General features: G+C 40.9%; 3 protein-coding genes and 1 long non-coding RNA gene across 8 annotated transcripts; 1 reads left to right on the forward strand and 3 right to left on the reverse strand.

Moving 5' to 3' along the window:
• Positions 1 to 12: 12 nt before the first annotated feature.
• LOC119023908 (cholesterol side-chain cleavage enzyme, mitochondrial) lies at positions 13 to 3,574 on the reverse strand. Of its 2 annotated transcripts, XM_037106199.1 has the most exons (9): positions 3,106 to 3,571; positions 2,696 to 2,851; positions 2,354 to 2,553; positions 2,042 to 2,245; positions 1,767 to 1,927; positions 1,248 to 1,414; positions 867 to 945; positions 547 to 738; positions 20 to 451 (listed from the first exon to the last, which is right to left on the reverse strand). In XM_037106199.1, the coding sequence occupies exons 1-9, from the start codon at positions 3,375 to 3,377 to the stop codon at positions 329 to 331; spliced, it is 1,554 nt and encodes a 517-aa protein (XP_036962094.1). In that variant the 5' UTR covers positions 3,378 to 3,571; the 3' UTR covers positions 20 to 328. The 2 variants fall into 2 exon arrangements, with proteins under 2 accessions (XP_036962093.1, XP_036962094.1); XM_037106198.1 differs by having other exon boundaries at positions 13 to 451; positions 2,042 to 2,553; positions 3,106 to 3,574.
• A 136-nt stretch (positions 3,575 to 3,710) lies between these two features.
• On the reverse strand, positions 3,711 to 7,112 carry stoml1 (stomatin (EPB72)-like 1). 2 transcript variants are annotated; one of them, XM_037106205.1, is made up of 7 exons: positions 6,759 to 7,112; positions 5,708 to 5,814; positions 5,462 to 5,611; positions 4,792 to 4,995; positions 4,502 to 4,712; positions 4,204 to 4,401; positions 3,711 to 4,014 (listed from the first exon to the last, which is right to left on the reverse strand). In XM_037106205.1, the coding sequence occupies exons 1-7, from the start codon at positions 6,916 to 6,918 to the stop codon at positions 3,818 to 3,820; spliced, it is 1,227 nt and encodes a 408-aa protein (XP_036962100.1). In that variant the 5' UTR covers positions 6,919 to 7,112; the 3' UTR covers positions 3,711 to 3,817. The 2 variants fall into 2 exon arrangements, with proteins under 2 accessions (XP_036962100.1, XP_036962099.1); XM_037106204.1 differs by having other exon boundaries at positions 4,204 to 4,404; positions 6,759 to 6,918.
• LOC119023912 lies at positions 6,785 to 11,004 on the forward strand. 2 transcript variants are annotated; one of them, XR_005076363.1, is made up of 4 exons: positions 6,785 to 6,919; positions 7,143 to 7,224; positions 9,898 to 10,049; positions 10,868 to 11,004. It is a non-coding gene; the product is annotated as an uncharacterized LOC119023912 (long non-coding RNA). The 2 variants fall into 2 exon arrangements; XR_005076364.1 differs by lacking the exon at positions 10,868 to 11,004 and adding an exon at positions 10,500 to 10,598.
• On the reverse strand, positions 7,334 to 11,017 carry nr2e3 (nuclear receptor subfamily 2, group E, member 3). Of its 2 annotated transcripts, XM_037106203.1 has the most exons (8): positions 10,899 to 11,017; positions 10,494 to 10,644; positions 10,254 to 10,357; positions 9,889 to 10,152; positions 9,481 to 9,668; positions 9,151 to 9,391; positions 8,967 to 9,072; positions 7,334 to 8,812 (listed from the first exon to the last, which is right to left on the reverse strand). In XM_037106203.1, exons 1-8 carry the CDS (start codon positions 10,963 to 10,965, stop codon positions 8,680 to 8,682), a joined length of 1,254 nt encoding a protein of 417 aa, XP_036962098.1. In that variant the 5' UTR covers positions 10,966 to 11,017; the 3' UTR covers positions 7,334 to 8,679. The 2 variants fall into 2 exon arrangements, with proteins under 2 accessions (XP_036962098.1, XP_036962096.1); XM_037106201.1 differs by lacking the exon at positions 10,899 to 11,017 and having other exon boundaries at positions 10,494 to 10,741.
• Positions 11,018 to 16,462: the final 5,445 nt, after the last annotated feature.

A 16,462-nucleotide genomic window follows, 5' to 3' on the forward strand; every position in this document is an offset into this window, starting at 1 on the left:
TTAGTTGTATTGTTTTATTTATCACTGGTTTATACAGATTTTACAATATTTTTGCACTTGGAATAAAGGTTCTGTACATTCCAGTTTTTTCAATATATTGAACACAAATGGGCTAAACATCTCTGTTATTACTCACTAAGTAATAAACAGTACGTATCTTTTCTTTAATACTAGGTATGGATTAACTGAGGTAATGTCTTCATGCACATTTTTAGCCATTTCTTTCCTCATTATTTATTTTACTCTACATCAACATCTGATCAGATTTTATTTAGTGGTACTCTACAATCACATTATCATACACCACAATTCTCTCTCAAATTTGGTGTTACCGACCAGCATCCAGAGGCTTCAGAGTCAATATTATCGGCTTGTCTGGTAAGAGTATGAGCTCGAAGGTACTCTGCGCCTCCACATGACGCTGTTTCTCCACTCTGAAGTTCTCAAGCATCTGCAAACACAGAAGATAAATGCACACAGTTAAAAGACCGTGCAAGTGAGACACCGAGTATCGTGAAAGTACTCTTCATTCTCAATATGTCTCACGTGGATAAGGAAGATTTGCATCTCCGCCTCGGCTATCCTGCGTCCTAGACACTGACGGGGGCCGAAGCCGAAGCCCAGGCTCCTGAAGTAGTGCGTCTCTGTCCTCAGCCAGCGGGAAGGCTGATACTGCTCCGGACGGAAAAACACTTTGGGGTCTCTGCCCATCGCATACAGGCCCAACTGGACCAGAGTCTAAACACAAACACAGAAAAGGTGAGCAGTGCCCCTAACACTTCTCCAAACTGACTGCTCAGTTCTCACTCTCTACATCAGTGCTCAAATACAGAAACATGATCGGATGATTTATAGCTCTGACATACCCCAGCTGGGATGTGGTAGTTTTGAATAATGATATCCTCTGCTATGTATCTTTGCAAGCTGACAGCAACCGGGTGTAACCTGACAGACCAAAATGAAAAGTCTTCATTAAAAATTAAGTTAGTGAAGGTAGGTGGCAGAATTAGTAAAACCACAAATGAGAAAAATACATTTTCGGAACAACTACAGTATATAAGTGGAAAAAGCATTACTAGAAATCTGAAAGATGCAAACTGTTGCAGCACAATTCACACAACACAAGGTGCATATTATACTACAGAATACGTGCGAAGAAAATAAAAAAACAATCTATGGTAAGTTACCGTCTGGCATCTCTACTGTTTCACTAATAGCATTGATATCTGGTGTAGCCATTGCTTCACCTCAGTGTTTCCTTCAAAGCTCCTTTGACCAACGGAATCCGTTTCAGCATCTCCATCATGTCTCCCTGGCTTTCAGCCCGAGCTGCAGCGACCTCCGCCCTCAGCTCCTCCTGGAGGTTAGGGTGCCGGGCTAGTTCATACAATGTCCACAGCAGCGTTATAGATGTCTGAGAAACACAAACAGAATTAAAAGAAGACTTTTCACAGATTGAAAACACATTTTTTTTTCATAAACTGGTCAGTTTTGAGATTTGAGGCTATTTTGCTTGCGTGACATATCTCTTTTCAGACTAATGAAAAGAAATTGTCCAACTTATACATGTATATGTTTATTTTGGGTTTCTGTTCTAGACACCAGTTGACACATATTTAATTTGATCACCTAGTATGCATATTTAAACATGAAATATCAGAAAACTTGTAATACAACTGTAATACTACTTTCTTTATATAAAGAAAGCTGAAAAAATAAATCACTTCCTGGAAAAAAAAAAAAATGTTTTGAAATGTTTTTCTCACTGTATCTACTCCTCCAGCCATAAGCTCAGTCACGCTGGCCTTGATATCTTCAATGGACAGCTTGTCCAGCATGAGCAGGCTAGCCAAGACTCCAGGGTACTTCTTTGGAGAGTCAGTCTCCTGACGCAACTTCCTGTAGATGTTTTGGATGCAGCGGTCCGCTGAGGCACCAAAAGAATATAAAAAGAATTAGAAACTGCACCTCACACAGTACAATGAGGACAATCAAAACAAAAAATGAATGCTCATCCTGGTCCACATCCTCTTAGGCCCACCTTGACTGAAGATCCCATCCCAAGCCTCCACATGGTCCCGCCAAACTTTCGCTCCAATGTGTCTCAACAGCCGAGGAGGTATGTACAGCATGGGTGAGGTAGTCTTGAACATGAGGGTGATGCAGTCAATGAAATGCTGAGCTTCAGGGTCAATGTAGTCAAGCATCAAACCCAAACGCTCCCCGTACAGCACTGAGCTCACGGCTGTGTAAGACCGAGGACACATGAGACAAAGACAAGCAACGTGTGAGAAAGTAAAAGGGCACTGGCCGAGACAGTGAGTGAAGTACATAATACAGTTGTAAGTCTTACACTCCAGTGCGTATTTAAAGAGTTCTTGAGAAAGATCAGTGGTCCATTTGTTCTGGCCGCTTCTTTGTATCTTTTTGTGAACTCTGGCCACAAAATCCTCGCCCACTTCTTCCAGCAAAGGCACAAAGTTCTCCAGAACCTTTGGGGAAATCACCTCCTTGTTGAGGATCACACGGTTTGATCTCCAGTCCTCTCCATTCCTGTGGAAAAAAAATAATAAAATAACAACAAATCTATTAGGTATTATATTTTCTTTTTAAACATTAACTTGCAAAACAACTAGTTGGCACAAAAGTGTCACAACAGAATTTATAGTTACAACAGGATGATAATAGCACTTACTTCAGCAAAACTCCATATTTGCGGTTCCTATAGTCTCTGTAGGATGTCCAGGCTTCAACTTTCAGCCTTTTTGGATAATGGCCCTCTGCTTTAAAGAGGATAGCTGCATCTTCAGGATTGATGATATTCACACTGTCATAATAGCCTATTTTTTCTCTGACATACAGTCAGAGGGAAAAGGGTCAAGAAAAACATGTAAGCCTCTTGTTTTTAAAAAACATGTCCTTGTGGATTGTACACTGGCAATCCATTGCACGTCACAGATGTATTTAATCAACAAATGAGTTCATGCTTGGATTAACAAGTTTCAAACCAGTTAGATAATTCAAGTGATCTGTTTTGTCTACTTTTGTTATTCAGTCTACATATGAACAGCAGTTGTTTCAAGATATATGTAGCCTTGTTTGTACCTGTAAATTGGTCCAAACGTGTTGAAATTCTGCACCATGATGCGGTGAAGGTTCTTGAAGCCGTCCAGTTTCCAAAAATTGTACAAGTTGGCAACCCCATTCTTCCACAGTCCAGGAATCTCACTGAAAGGCCTGACGATGCTGCCGCTCTCGGCGTACGCCTGTCTGACCACCGGCATGCTGCTGCTGTAGCGCACACCTGTAGTTGTGAGCGCTTCTACCCGAGACAGGGGAAGTGTCACGGGGCTGCGCCACACACTCCACCTGGCCATCCCGACAACAAAAAAGCTCACTCTGCTCTACCTTCAGCAGCGACTCTGGCTCACCCAGGGACATCTGGTGCAAAACAAGGAGGCTGGTCTAAATAGTCAGCCCCCTTTGCTGTGCTGATCAAGGCTCTCCGGGTTGAACTCGATGCACCAGAGCACAGTATGGCTGTTGATGTTGAGCTCCATCACTTACTGAATATTATAGCTTGTATAAAAGCATCCTTTCATAACCTACATGCAAAAACTGTACCCTAAAATTAGGCCTTAGGACCATTAGAAGGTTTGTTGTTTTTGTGAACAAGCATTTGCTTTGATTTGTGAAGAAACACAAGGCCATGACAGAAATTTAGTTTATAACAAATATTATCAGTGCATACATTAAAAACCTTTAATTTACATTTATAAGAATTCAATAAATACCGTTACAAATGTTACTGTGATTGCTATTTCTTAAGTAATTTTATGAGCTCTTCCAGCTTCATGGCAGTCTTAATATCTCCCTGGATTTTGAGTCTGCTACTGGTGTAAGCAGCAAATGGTCGTAGCTCGCCCCGGAACATGGCCAAAAGGTCGCTGTCACTCATACTCAGTGTCACATCTGGCTCTGTGCACAAGGACCCTGCTCCAGCTGCACCACTACCTACAGAACACACACAGAGCAATGGAGATACTTGATATATATCCAACTATACTTTTGTTTTCACAAACATTTGAGCTTCATTATTCATTATTCATTATTTAACACGACTTGTCTTCAGATGCTGACTCTATCTGAATATAGATGTTCTTTTTATTGTCGCATATTCAGAAAAATATATATAACCATCACCTTGGCTCAAATCCACATAGTAACTGTGATGCTGTCCATCCTCAGAGCTTATGTTGAACTGGAAGCAGGCCCCAACCTGGCGGACCAAGGTTTCAGAGAGCAGGAGCTTGACCCCGTCAAGCAGTTCCTCAACAGACACTGGTGTGGCCACAACTGTCTGGGGGGTGCTGCTAAGCTCATCCGTAAAGGTTAAGCAGTCTTCTGAGGGGTAAAAGCCACAGTTGTTTAAAAACATGATCATAAATGGCACATCTTGAAGAAAACAGTTGTGTGTGTGTGTGTGTGTGTGTGTGTATACCCTGTTTATGCTGTAAACTGCCACTGCTTCCCAGAAAGTGCATGGCTAACTGCTGAATAGGGCCAGTGAGGCCTTCCAGTCCAGGCACAGAAGGAGGCATGATCAGGGATCCGCAGGGGTCATCAGCCGGGGCTTTTACTAAAGACCCCAAGGTCAGCTCTACCCTGTCCACCTCCAGCCCCCAGTGACGCGTCATCTCATTTATGTCCATCTGCACAGAGCAAGAGATGTAAGTTTCATGTTATGATACAGTGAAATGCCAGCAGGGACTAGCTCCAGTGTGGTCTCACCCCAAGATATTCTCCCAGTTTAACTCTCTCTGTTTGGATCTCCCTGACAGTCTTCTTGGACAGGCTGTGGGTCAAGGCATTCTGTGCCGTCATTCTGGTCGAGGCGTTCAGATCCTGAACTGATATTACTGACATGACGGGGTTCCAGATCCGGAACTGGATGTCTGCTCCCACTGCTAACACACCACCATCCTGAGTGGACACCTACACAGACAAATTTATATTTCACTGGCCTAACACTGGTCAACATTATCACAATATAGAGCACATATAGAGATATCTTCTTTGTTCTTACTGGTACTGAATAAGCAATATTAATTGTGTATGGCTGAATACACAGTTGGCAAATGCTGACCGCTGAGTATGAGCTGAGTATGAAGCTTTTTACTGATGGAACTGTTGCTAGTTTCCCAAATGCAAAAGGAAATTTGGATTTAAAAAATAAACTCAGAATTGTGATAAATGTTTGAGCTGAAAAAAAAATTTGTTTATTTTTTCCATGAGATGACACAGAAGACAAAGGAAAAAACAATAAGTGCACAGAGTTCCCTCAGTATTAGTTTACTTCGTCTGAATTCACAGAGGGAGGAGAGTGCCACCTGCTGGACAAAGGCAATGTCTAAGACTTGAAGTGGTCCATTACAACAGCCAGCAGAGTACAGTGGTTTACCTGGCAAGGAGGGATGTTGAAAGCACGGGTGCGCAGGTCTACTCTCTGCCACTGGTCAATGAAGGGCAGCACAAGGACGATACCGGGGCCCTTTGGAGGACACACTCGACCCAGACGAAACACTACTATCCTCTGGTAGTTAGGCACAGTCTAGGAACAAAATGAGTCACAGTTGGTTGTTTGAATTCTCAACAAGTGAGTTGACATGCTGTGGGAGTAACTGATGAGAGACCATTTTTAGCTTACCTTCAGCACGAACCATCCTGATATAGGAAATGTTAGAAAGGTGCAGATGTAGACGAGGAAGGTGACGATCAGGTTGCAGATCCAGGACAGCCACCCTTGAGAGGTATCTTAAAGCGAATAAAGAAACAAAATGCCTCAGTCTTTGAAACCTGATATGAGGAGACCAGCTTAGTCTGTGAAAACAGTTGTATGATGTCACCTGTGGCTTTGAGAGGACTTTTATAAGTGACTTGAAAGGTCTTCATTTTGGCTTGGATATCTTGAAATTTCAACAGACTGGGAGTGAGGAGTTTTTTTAAGAACTGCGCTGTGACTTGTATTCTTCATTCTTGTCTATTTAAAACATATTCTATCTTATCTTATTTACTATTTTCATAACGTGTTTTAATGTCGTGTTTCTTGCTGTCTTACTACTTAATTTTAATATGTTTTTAATGCAATTTTTAATGTCTTTTGATGTAATTTTATGCTCCAGTAAAGCACGGTGAGTAGCACTGTGTCTGAATTGTGCTATACAAATGATACAAAAGATGTGGTTTTCCGAGGCAGAAAGGACCTCAGGAAACATAATGCTGAATTGCATTGTGGGAAGTGTAGGATCCAGTGTTTTTGGAACTTGACCTATCCAAGGTTTGAAAATTCAGGAAAATCCTCAGCAATTTTTGACCCTTACGTTTTTGTTTGCTTGAAATCTGCCTCATGCGAGTCATCTAGCTTTTATTGTGTGCAATACTATACAGTGTGATGGGTTTTAGCATATAAAACATTATGGTCGGGGCAACAACCCCGCTGAAAAAAACAGCATAGGTGTTCCCACCAGCGAGACCAGCATATGTTGTGTATTGGTGCTGGTTTTGGTGCTGGTCTTTGCTGGGGGGGGGTTTCAGCACTTGGACTGTAAACCGTTCATATTTGGACAATGTTCAGAGGGTCATAGTCAAAGAGAAATGTTATTTTTATTTGTTCATCATTACAACTGCCTTCTTTCACAGCGTCCAAAACAAACTTGGCTACTATAGCTTATGTTGTCATAGTTGCTTTAGCTACCTACCAGTAAAGTCGTCATTAGAAACATTAGGCATGTTGTCAAATGAAAGTCCTTTATGGTAGCTGGACCGTGTGAAGCCATCTCTGTCCACAAACAAGCCAGGTGTCCTCGACAGACCCGAGGAGTCCCTCTGGGGGAGCAGCTGATACGACTTGCTAAACATTGTAAGTTAATTGTTATTTCCTATTTTGTTATCTAAAGCGAGTTCATGTCAGCTGTCAGTATCCGCTGTAGATGTCAACCAACCCCGCCTAGTCGAAGTAAACACTGTAGTTAAGGGCACTGCTAGGATAACGGCCGCTTTAGCTAGTAATGCTAACAAGCTAGCATGAGGCACTTCCGTGTTTTGATCAGGCATTTCTTCTTCTCCTCTGTGTTTATTAACAGCTCGTGCTCATAATGTGCTCGTTACCGCCAACCAACGTCGCTGAGGTGAAACGGGAGTTTTAATTCCAGGACATTACAGCTGGTAAGCCTTTATATTTTATGGTCACCTTTTTCAGATATTTTTGTGATCAAATTTAATCAAAAGTTACTGAACTGGCTGCCAAGGTAAAAAATAACTTCATTTTCTTTAGTCAAGAGCATCAAGCTATTTTTCCCAGAAAAGGATGCCCGACAGTATTCAGGAACTGTGTTTGGAAAGAAAACTGCTGATCTTGTCTTTCAGTAAGCTCTTTATCCATGATGAATCCTACTGTCCCGTAGCTTACGCAGGTCATATTAGATCCAGACCAACGTAGGATTTTTGAGGGCATGAGTTTTAAAAAAACGATAAATAGGGCTTGACTGATATTGCTTTTTCAGGGCTCACACCAACAATAAGAAATCAAGGAGACTGGAAACTGATATTTGGGACCAATATTAAGTAAATTAATCTTTTTGTATCAAAATTTCAAACAACCACTGATGAAAAAGTAAGTACAAGTTACTCAGGTACTGTTCTTAAGTACAATTTTGAGGTGCTTTATACGAGCATTTCAGTTTTCTGCCACATCATAAATCTTCTCCACTACATTTATTGATATATTTGGTTACTTGTTACTTTGCAGATTCAGATAATTCTTGCTTCTAGGCTGTATATTATGACATGTCAGATATTGTTGTTGGCGGTGGTACATTGTGTGCGAGGATGCTGAATCAGAGCCAAAGATTTTAAAATTTTATTTTACCTGCAAAAAGAAAAATCCCAGATACCTATGATTGGAAAATGCTGAATATTGGTCTCGATAATCAGCCAGGGTCCATACTCAGTCCAACCCTAATTATGACCTGTTACTACTCCACATAACGAGCAGGTTTTTTGGTAAGAATCCCAACAAAATGTGTTTATTAAAGATTTGTGACTAAGATATGTAAAGTTCATGTTTGCACGATTTTTTCATAACCTCAAACATATCCAGTCATATCTACAGGCGTAACGCAATGTCTGGTTATATAGTCACTGAAATACATACCATTAACCAATATGTCTGTAATAAATAATACTATTAAATTAACAGAGATATTCTGAATAGTGTCATCTCTTTGTAGCATTGTATGTGTCATGTTCTCTTCTGCTTCTGTAAAACCAAATTAAGAATGTATAAAATGACCAGACATGAACAACAAATACAAAATGTCCATATTTATTTAAGATAAATACTGACATCTGAAACACATATCCTCATTTTCATATACTGTAATAAAAAAAAACACTTTTCCCTGCAACTAAGTACCAACGCAAACATATTTAGTATGTCTGTGGTCCTTAATAACAAAATCAAAATATTTACAAAGACATGGTCCAAAAATCACTGAATCACTGTGTGCCTAATTAATCATTGTGCCATTATTGTGAAATATACAACCAGATTCACGTTGCTTTAGAGCTGGTTTAATGTGCTTTCTCAGCATGTGTCGCACGGCTTCCCTCGATGCTTGGTTAGTTCTTGAACATGTCACACAGCAGCTTCTCCATGGGTGTGCTGCCAATGGTCCTGTGAAAGAACAGCTGCTCTAGTTTCTCAGAGCTCACAAAGTGGAGGGACGGCAGCAGAAGTAAAAGTCTCCCAAACCTTTATGGACAACAACAAAGAGGAGGGAAGTTTATGTATATATTCAGGCTTTTATTTGAATAATTTCAAATACTCCAAATGTTTTGGGGTTTTTTTGGGTTTTTTTTATGTTTGAAGATTTTTGCAGTGTTTCACAGAGTTGCAGCAGGCTTACCTGGCGCTTTGGCTGGGGTGAACCGAATGGATGTGCTGACGGAGCAACACCTGTGACTGGTCCTGAAGATTTTCCACCTGCTCTGGGTCTTTGAGGCTGCGTGTCTCTGCAAGTCAAACAGCTGACATTACTTACACTGTCTATTTAATAACCAATAGATATAACTGAAGGAATAGCTACCCACCTGGCTTGAACAGCACAATGGCTTTCAGGCAGGCAAACTCAGTAGGATCAACACCCAGGGACTTGAAGCGATGGAAGACCTCCTCCAAGACGCGCAGCTCAGCTGTGGGGGGGCAGGTCTTGGCCTGCTGCGTGGGAGAAAGATCTGGCAGAGTCAGAAGAGGACAGCTGTCCATGGGCAGGGACCACTGGATGGCACACAGGAGGAACATCTCACTCCAAGCCTCTTCAAGGAGAATCACCTGAGGACATCACAGAAACACATGTCATCAGTCTCATACATGATTTTCTGTATGATGAAACTGATTCAGTGAATTCAAGTCGGCCTCACCTGGTCTCGGAATGGCAAGTGAGCGAAAACAGGCAAATTCTTTGCCCACTTGACAGACATGAAGAGGAGCCGTGCCGATGTCTCATATATACTCTCTGAACAGCTGGAGGTGTATGGAGACATACGACAGTCGGAGGGAGTCCGATCTCTGTCTGAATCATTGGTTGTCACGTCAATATTCTCATCCACTGTACAACAGAAAAGAAGTTATTCAGATGGTTAACCTACTGGCAGTACAATTGTTTGTTTTTTTCAATTTGAATATGACAACTCTAATTTTGATGTTGACATTTGCATTATCCTTAAAGCCAATCCCCACTTAGCCCCAATCTGAGTAACAAAACTTAATCATAGTGTACGTTCAAAACAATTTTGAAGCCTAATTGAACTTTTGTAACATGATCTCACCATCCTCAGGCTCCAGTTTTGCACAGGTCTCAGCAGTCAGCAGGCTGACCATGAAGCGGTGGTTGTTACTGGGGTTGCTGCAGGGCTGGGTGGTGGCAGAGGTGGTGACAGAGGAGGTGACCAGAGGTCTGCAGATGACCGATGAGTAGGGGGCAGATGAGGTGAGATCCCGTGTCGTGGCAAGGTGCTCCTTCTTAGTATCCACACAGATAGAATCGAGACTGACGTGCGCTGTGCTTCGGGGCTGTCGCTCATTCTGCACAGCTGCCAAAGGCACAAGTATATCAAATATGAAAAAAGTAAAGGGTTTAGGTCCTTTTGGTAGAAATTATATCTGCACAGCCACTCTACACAAGCTTGCTCACCATCTTTGTTCATGCCAGCCTGGAGACACTTCTTTAGTCGACAAGCTTGACACTGGTTTCGATGAGCCTTGTCAACAGGGCATGTGCCAGTTCCAGCCTGACACCTGAATATTAAAGAAAATAAGATAAAATTCAGCATGAAGTACTATCTGAAAATACGAAGTATTGCTTGTTACACTTGTTACATTTCTCCGTTATCTATGCTAATTCTGATTCCCTATAAAATCAAATTTTGCTCACCTGTAGATGAGCCTTCGTCGGACACTGCGCTTGAAGAAGCCACTGCAGCCGTTACAGGCGTAGATGCCGTAGTGTTTACCACTGCTTGAATCAGAACACACTTTACAAAGCAGGCCGTGGCCAAGCGCTTTACCTGGAACTGAACTGTTTTCTGAAGGGAACAGAAATGTACTTAACATTATTTCAAAAATCCTTGAAAGATCAACTGAAGAGTTAATTGTACTTATGTTTTTTTTACATGAATACATTGAATAATTTCTTCTATTTTATTTGTATTCTATACAACATAATTATTCTGACAATATAATTTGATATACAGAAAACATGCATTGTGTTTTATAATGATCTTGTCACTGATTGGCACATTTCTTTAGGTGTTTCCTATCACAACAATCAATGGCTCACCTGCTTCTGTTCCATTTGTGAAGTTGTTGGAGTTTTCAGAAGAAAATGTGCTCATGTGGTCCTCCATTTTGACAGGTGTTTTGTAATGACTGAACTTCACTTAATAAATAGGATTTAGACAAATATTTACTTCCAGAAGTGTCTCTTCTTCTGTCTCCTGCTGGATCAAAGCATTTTCCACGTGAAGTGCTGATGCATGACAACGCTCCCAAAACTCAAAACATGTAGAATTTGTCGTTCTCTTTCCACCGAAACTAGAGTTGAAGTGTCACCAGAGAACTACTCCAGGTATGCTCAGTGATATTGATTCGGTGCTGTCGTCCTTTCTCTGATTGTTTCCGATGTAATGAGGGGGTCAATAGAGTTCTTCTCTTCTTCTTTCCTTCTCTCTGCCAGAATGAGTGCGCGAGCCTGAGTCGTCTGGGAGCTTTCTGGAGGAAGACAAGGAGATTAGCAGCAGGCGCTGTGTAAGCAAATGCTGATTTGTCATCCTCTTAATCTTTACTGTCTATAAGGGTAAATCAATCAGTCACACCACTTACAGGGAGGACTGTCTCAAACAATGGTGAACACTGGAAAAAGAAAACCCCGCTCTGCCCTTCGATAACTTCTACAGCTGCACAAGTGTCTCTGGATTGTAACTGTAATCGTCACAGTTTAAATCATTCCCTGTTCAGTCATTTCCCATCATGCCCTTCTGAGATCAGCAAAATAGTTGTGTTTTATGTAATGTGTCCTCCCTCGTGCCAGTCAGAAGGCCAGTGATTTCTCGAGTGACATTTCCTCACCTCTCATTTACCATTTTATTGTTGCCAGAAGATATATTTATTGTCCCGGATGACCATTTGTTTCCACAGGCAGTACACCCAGAGATGTCCCATCCAAGCTATAATGTCACCACAGATAGGAAATGTTACATGTTGTGGTATCTCTAGCATGAATGCAAAATACAGTTATATTACTGTATTCATAAACATGACTTAGAGCAATACATTAACCATAATCAACAAAATATTACTTCAGGTGTCAACAACTACGACGTTTTTAAAACTAGTCACGAAATTCTGCTGGATGGTCATTGACTAATTCATGTATGGTCACCAGGTAATTGACTTGTTGTTACCAAAAAAGTGTTTAAGTGGTAGATTGGAGTGTTGTGTAACATTATGTAGACCTATCTGTAGGTATGTTAAATATGTATTTTGTATTATTATTAATAGATAGTACAGGAAAAGCTTCTTATGGACATGTACAAGCAAATGTTATTGACCTTGTTGAAAATCTTTTTGATGCTGGCTAAAATCATCTACTACATCTATATCTACTGTCCACATTTTAGAAGTTCACTAGCCAACAGGTGTGTTTACTTGTCAAATTCAAGAAGAGCAAATCAACGAGACTGTCAGTCACAGAACATCGCCCTATGGATTATTTGTCCGAATCTGGGTAAACATATGTTCCTCGCCCTCCTGTCAACAGGGTTGTGGGGTTAACAGGGTAGTTAAGACGTCCCCTCTGTGCCATATTGGTCCTGTCACTGACACTAATGGCCTCGGGATGAATACAGCCACCCCAAATCAGCAAAGTGGCTTAACCTTCCATGAAATGTGCCCTCCTCACGAAAGGGGGGTGATGAGAAGAAAAACAATTAGTGCAGAGATTGAAAGAGCAGACACAAGTTGACCCTTCATTCCATTCTTCTGCCATATGGTGAGCGCCCTGTCTGCCTAATTAGCAACCCCAAGTGCACAACTCCACTAAACACACTAGATCGGGGGTCCGTAGTCATTATTCCATATGGTTAATAAAATCCAGTTCAGCTCTTTAATCAGATCAAAAAGTAGCAAAGACACTAAAGACAGTGATGCCTCGTGTCCGCAGAATGCTTTCTGCGCGTAATCCTGATTAAGTCACTCTTGATTTTAGGGAAACAACAAAGTACTGAAAACAGAGCTCTTTCTGTTCTGGCCTAAACTGGTGTATAAAGGGATTACAATCAGGTCCTGTCTTCGAGCATTGTCTACATGCATGCAGGCAGACACACACAGAGACCGGTTGTCTGAATCAGTTTTATAATCCTGAAACAACATAGTTCGGAAATTGGATTTAAAAAGAAAAAAGTATGTTTTCGATATGTTTGATATAACCTCAAGTCAGAACTCAGTGAAGCTGCATTTCCAGCTTCCCAGTGATCTTAGATCATTTCATATTCCTGTTTTCTTTTGCCTTTGATTGATACAATCCCTGCACTGCACTTTTATTTGGGCCAACCTTTTGCATATTATATTTCATTTTGTTTAGCCATTATTGATTTTTATCTCCTCATTGTGTTTGTACATTTTGTCTAAAGCTGTTGTTGTTCATGTAAAGCGCTTTGCACTCTGCTTTACATAAAATGTTTGTAAATCACCGTGTTTTGAAGGTGCTGTACAAACCTTCCCCTGCTTTGCCTTGTGTTCAACAAACAACAATTTGACTAACACAGACCAAAGCAAATGAAACTGACAACCGAGTTTATATTTATGTTCATTATGAACCGTCCGAGGCCAACAGACCTACAATACTTTGTATCCAGAGTGTATTTAAAACCATTATATTGGTGAAAAAGAGTTAAAATAACTCAAACCTGGCATCAGAATGTTTTAAATGAACCTTCAATAACTGCTTGTGATCTCGATCCACTTCCCAACTGATTGTGTCTGTCAGAAACTGTCACAATCCAAAACAAAAAAAAAAAAACAAGAATTTGTGCTCAGTGAAGAGAAAATAGGTGGCCATTTGCATTTGCACTACACTGCATGTTCTTCTGCGGTATAAATTTGCACTGAAAACACCATGTAAAGCTACTCCATGGATAAGCCTAAAATACACATTTCTACTGACCTAAGCAGTACTGAGTATGGTAATCTGGAGTCTCATATCAGATTACATAACACAGGTGTTACTCACATGTTAGGGGTGAGCTGCTTATCTTGTTCTTCAAACTATTTGGCAGAAATTTCACATGTATGGTGGATTTTTAAAATGTCATCTTGGGGGAAAAATGATTGTTTGGAAGTTTCAGACCATTTCAAATTTGCAATCAAATGTTTGCGATCAAAGATAAAACCTTTAAATGAGCAAAGCCTAACTTTAAAGATTTACATCGCACTGAAACATTCGTCCTTTTTGTCTTCTTTTTATTGGATGCCTGGCTGTCCAGTTGTCAGCACGGGTAAGATGCTGCTGCCATCAGCAAAGTGCTGCTTTGAGGTCCTGCCTGGCGGGGGATAACTGTCACGTTTCTTCACCCCTCAGCCCTGTGATTGTTGTGCAGATGCAGCTAATCTTTAGCAGCTCGCTGCCATGAGCCAGCTGGATGCTTATGTATTTAGTGGAAACATTTATGATGACGGGGCCCTGCAGGTGATTGGACGCGCGTCACTACTAAAACCCCTGGATCAGTTGCCCGGCAGATCAGACAGATCAGCTTCTCATCAGTTTAAAAGTGTCGTTACCTTTCTGCACCTTTTCAAATGTGCAGACTGAAGCACAAGCGCTGCAAGAGGACACAAATGTGCAAGGCATAATTATATTGTCCTTCAGAGATGCCCTTGAATGCTAGTTCACAAATCTTTGCATGGGTTTAAGCAGCTTTTTGATATAATCTCCTTGAATGTCAGCTATTGTCAAAGAGTGAGATTAACTTTTAAAGTTGTTGCTGCCCCCTTTATGCATACGGGAGCAGCTGCCTCAAGTTGATATGGCGTAAAATGTGTCATCACTGGTGATGCAAGTGTATTTTTTTAAATTGTAAGCTTTTAAATCATAAATCTTATGCAGTGTTCAAAAGAAAAAAGATATTCAAATATCCAAATGAGATAATCTGATGTGTGCCCTGTTATAACATCATAATCTTCTGTTACACTGGACTCAGCATGTCCACCTGGCTCTAAGTGTCTGCAGGGAGCAGTTAACCAAGCCTGTGTGGTTAGGCTTGGTTCAGGGTTCCCCCCCTCATCAGATGAAGTAGAAGGATTGAGGTGTCAGCACTATGGCCTCCGGGGATTGCCCCGCCTTGCCATCTGGTGCCACTGCTGTAATCCACACAATGAGAAAATCAGTTGTCTCAGTCCATATCAGAGTCATCTCCACTCGATTCAACAAGTACACCAACCGGTCAGTGAGCCTGTGAAATCCATGTAGTCGCTGACAAAGGAACAGGGAAGGTCATTTGGTTATATCCTGTGAATAAAAGCTCAGACTCTTTGGATGGAAAAAAGTACAGATGAATTGCCAGAAACTTCATTTTAAATGGTAGTGACATAATTGCATTGCAGTGTCAGACTCACTCAAAACATTTACTTTTCTGACAGCTTAATGTACATTTTGTCAGATGTTTATCCATCTGCCTTGTTCTTATTGCGTTGTCTTATGATGTTTTGAATATCAGAATGAGAACTAAGCATGATCTAAAGAATATAAAGTTTGGAGATACTGTAATATATTCAAGTGTGTACGTTCTGTTATGATTGTCATTACACCAGATTTTCACTACAAGATTATTCTGGACGGACAAGTTCACATTAACGATATTCTATCAATATCTACAGAAATTCGAAATTTAAACAAATGTCAGTAATCAGATTCAAAGTACAGGGAGGTGGTGAGAGAGTCTGTGACACAACCAAAAAAACGGGCATAAAAATAACTACTTGTGAAAGGGCAACGAGATAAAAGATGCTCAAGACCTAACTGCCGGCTTACTATTATCATGTGTTTATTAGTGATGTGATATCAATATTTCATTTTCTAATATCATGGTCTTTAAGAAGATCATGATATCATGACACCCCTGCTCTCGGAAAATAGTATAATAATTTTTTGTGCTCTCTCTGATCAAATATAATGTTGACAGAAAGACAAAAACAGGTTCCACTGGGTTCACTGTGGTCTCCAAGAGGTTTTTGCATAGACATTCACAAATCAGCATAAACTAAAGAAGAAGTTCTTGGCTTAGTTTTGGCCTGGAGTGCCCTGCGATGCTCGAGTCATAGTGTAACTCAAGTGTAACTTGTCTTTACAACATTGATGCTTAGTGCTCACATGTAGTCAAAGTTGATGGACAGTGACATTGGTGACCTGATGTCAGACCTTTCATGAGAAGCTACCGACCACATCATCGCCGCCATCTTGTAACTGCTGTTTACATTCACCTCAATGCAAATTCAAGATGCATTACAGAGCAATGAGTGTATGCCTGTCTATATATATACGTTTATCACCTGAGGAACAGCATATACAGTATGTTCAAACTGTGTTTCATTGTGCAACCCTGTGCTATGTAAGAATATGTTTCAATGTTACAGTGTCTGAAATCTTCAGTCTCCTTTTTTTGCATTACAGCCTGATCAACATTGTTTATCAGAGGTCGACCTCTAGAGGGAGACAGAAGCCATTTGACTGTGTAGAAAGGTGTGGTGACAGGGATGCAGCTGATCAGAGCTGATGAGTCAGACATGATGTGCGTGAGACTGGAACATTTAAAGGCTTAAATATTACAGTACAGTTACAGTAATACGATT

Source organism: Acanthopagrus latus, chromosome 8, assembly GCF_904848185.1.
Source record: "Acanthopagrus latus isolate v.2019 chromosome 8, fAcaLat1.1, whole genome shotgun sequence".
NCBI classification, from domain to species: Eukaryota; Metazoa; Chordata; class Actinopteri; order Spariformes; family Sparidae; genus Acanthopagrus; species Acanthopagrus latus.

Bases quoted from the DNA above. Each gene is read 5' to 3' on its own strand.
- LOC119023908 (XM_037106198.1), bottom strand. From the start codon at position 3,377: ATGGCCAGGTGGAGTGTGTGGCGCAGCCCCGTGACACTTCCCCTGTCT. The intron at 2,852-3,105 runs GTACAAACAAGG...ACTGTATGTCAG, and splicing joins ACGTTTGGACCAATTTACAG to AGAAAAAATAGGCTATTATG. The intron at 1,928-2,041 runs GTGGGCCTAAGA...TTGGTGCCTCAG, and splicing joins GGATGGGATCTTCAGTCAAG to CGGACCGCTGCATCCAAAAC.
- nr2e3 (XM_037106201.1), bottom strand. From the start codon at position 10,741: ATGTATTCATGTAAAAAAAACATAAGTACAATTAACTCTTCAGTTGAT. The intron at 10,358-10,493 runs GTGAGCAAAATT...TTTAATATTCAG, and splicing joins CGACGAAGGCTCATCTACAG to GTGTCAGGCTGGAACTGGCA. The intron at 9,073-9,150 runs GTGGGTAGCTAT...TTTGACTTGCAG, and splicing joins CATTGTGCTGTTCAAGCCAG to AGACACGCAGCCTCAAAGAC.
- stoml1 (XM_037106204.1), bottom strand. From the start codon at position 6,918: ATGTTTAGCAAGTCGTATCAGCTGCTCCCCCAGAGGGACTCCTCGGGT. The intron at 5,612-5,707 runs GTAAGCTAAAAA...TTTTGTTCCTAG, and splicing joins CAGGATGGTTCGTGCTGAAG to ACTGTGCCTAACTACCAGAG. The intron at 4,713-4,791 runs GTGAGACCACAC...TGCTCTGTGCAG, and splicing joins AACTGGGAGAATATCTTGGG to ATGGACATAAATGAGATGAC.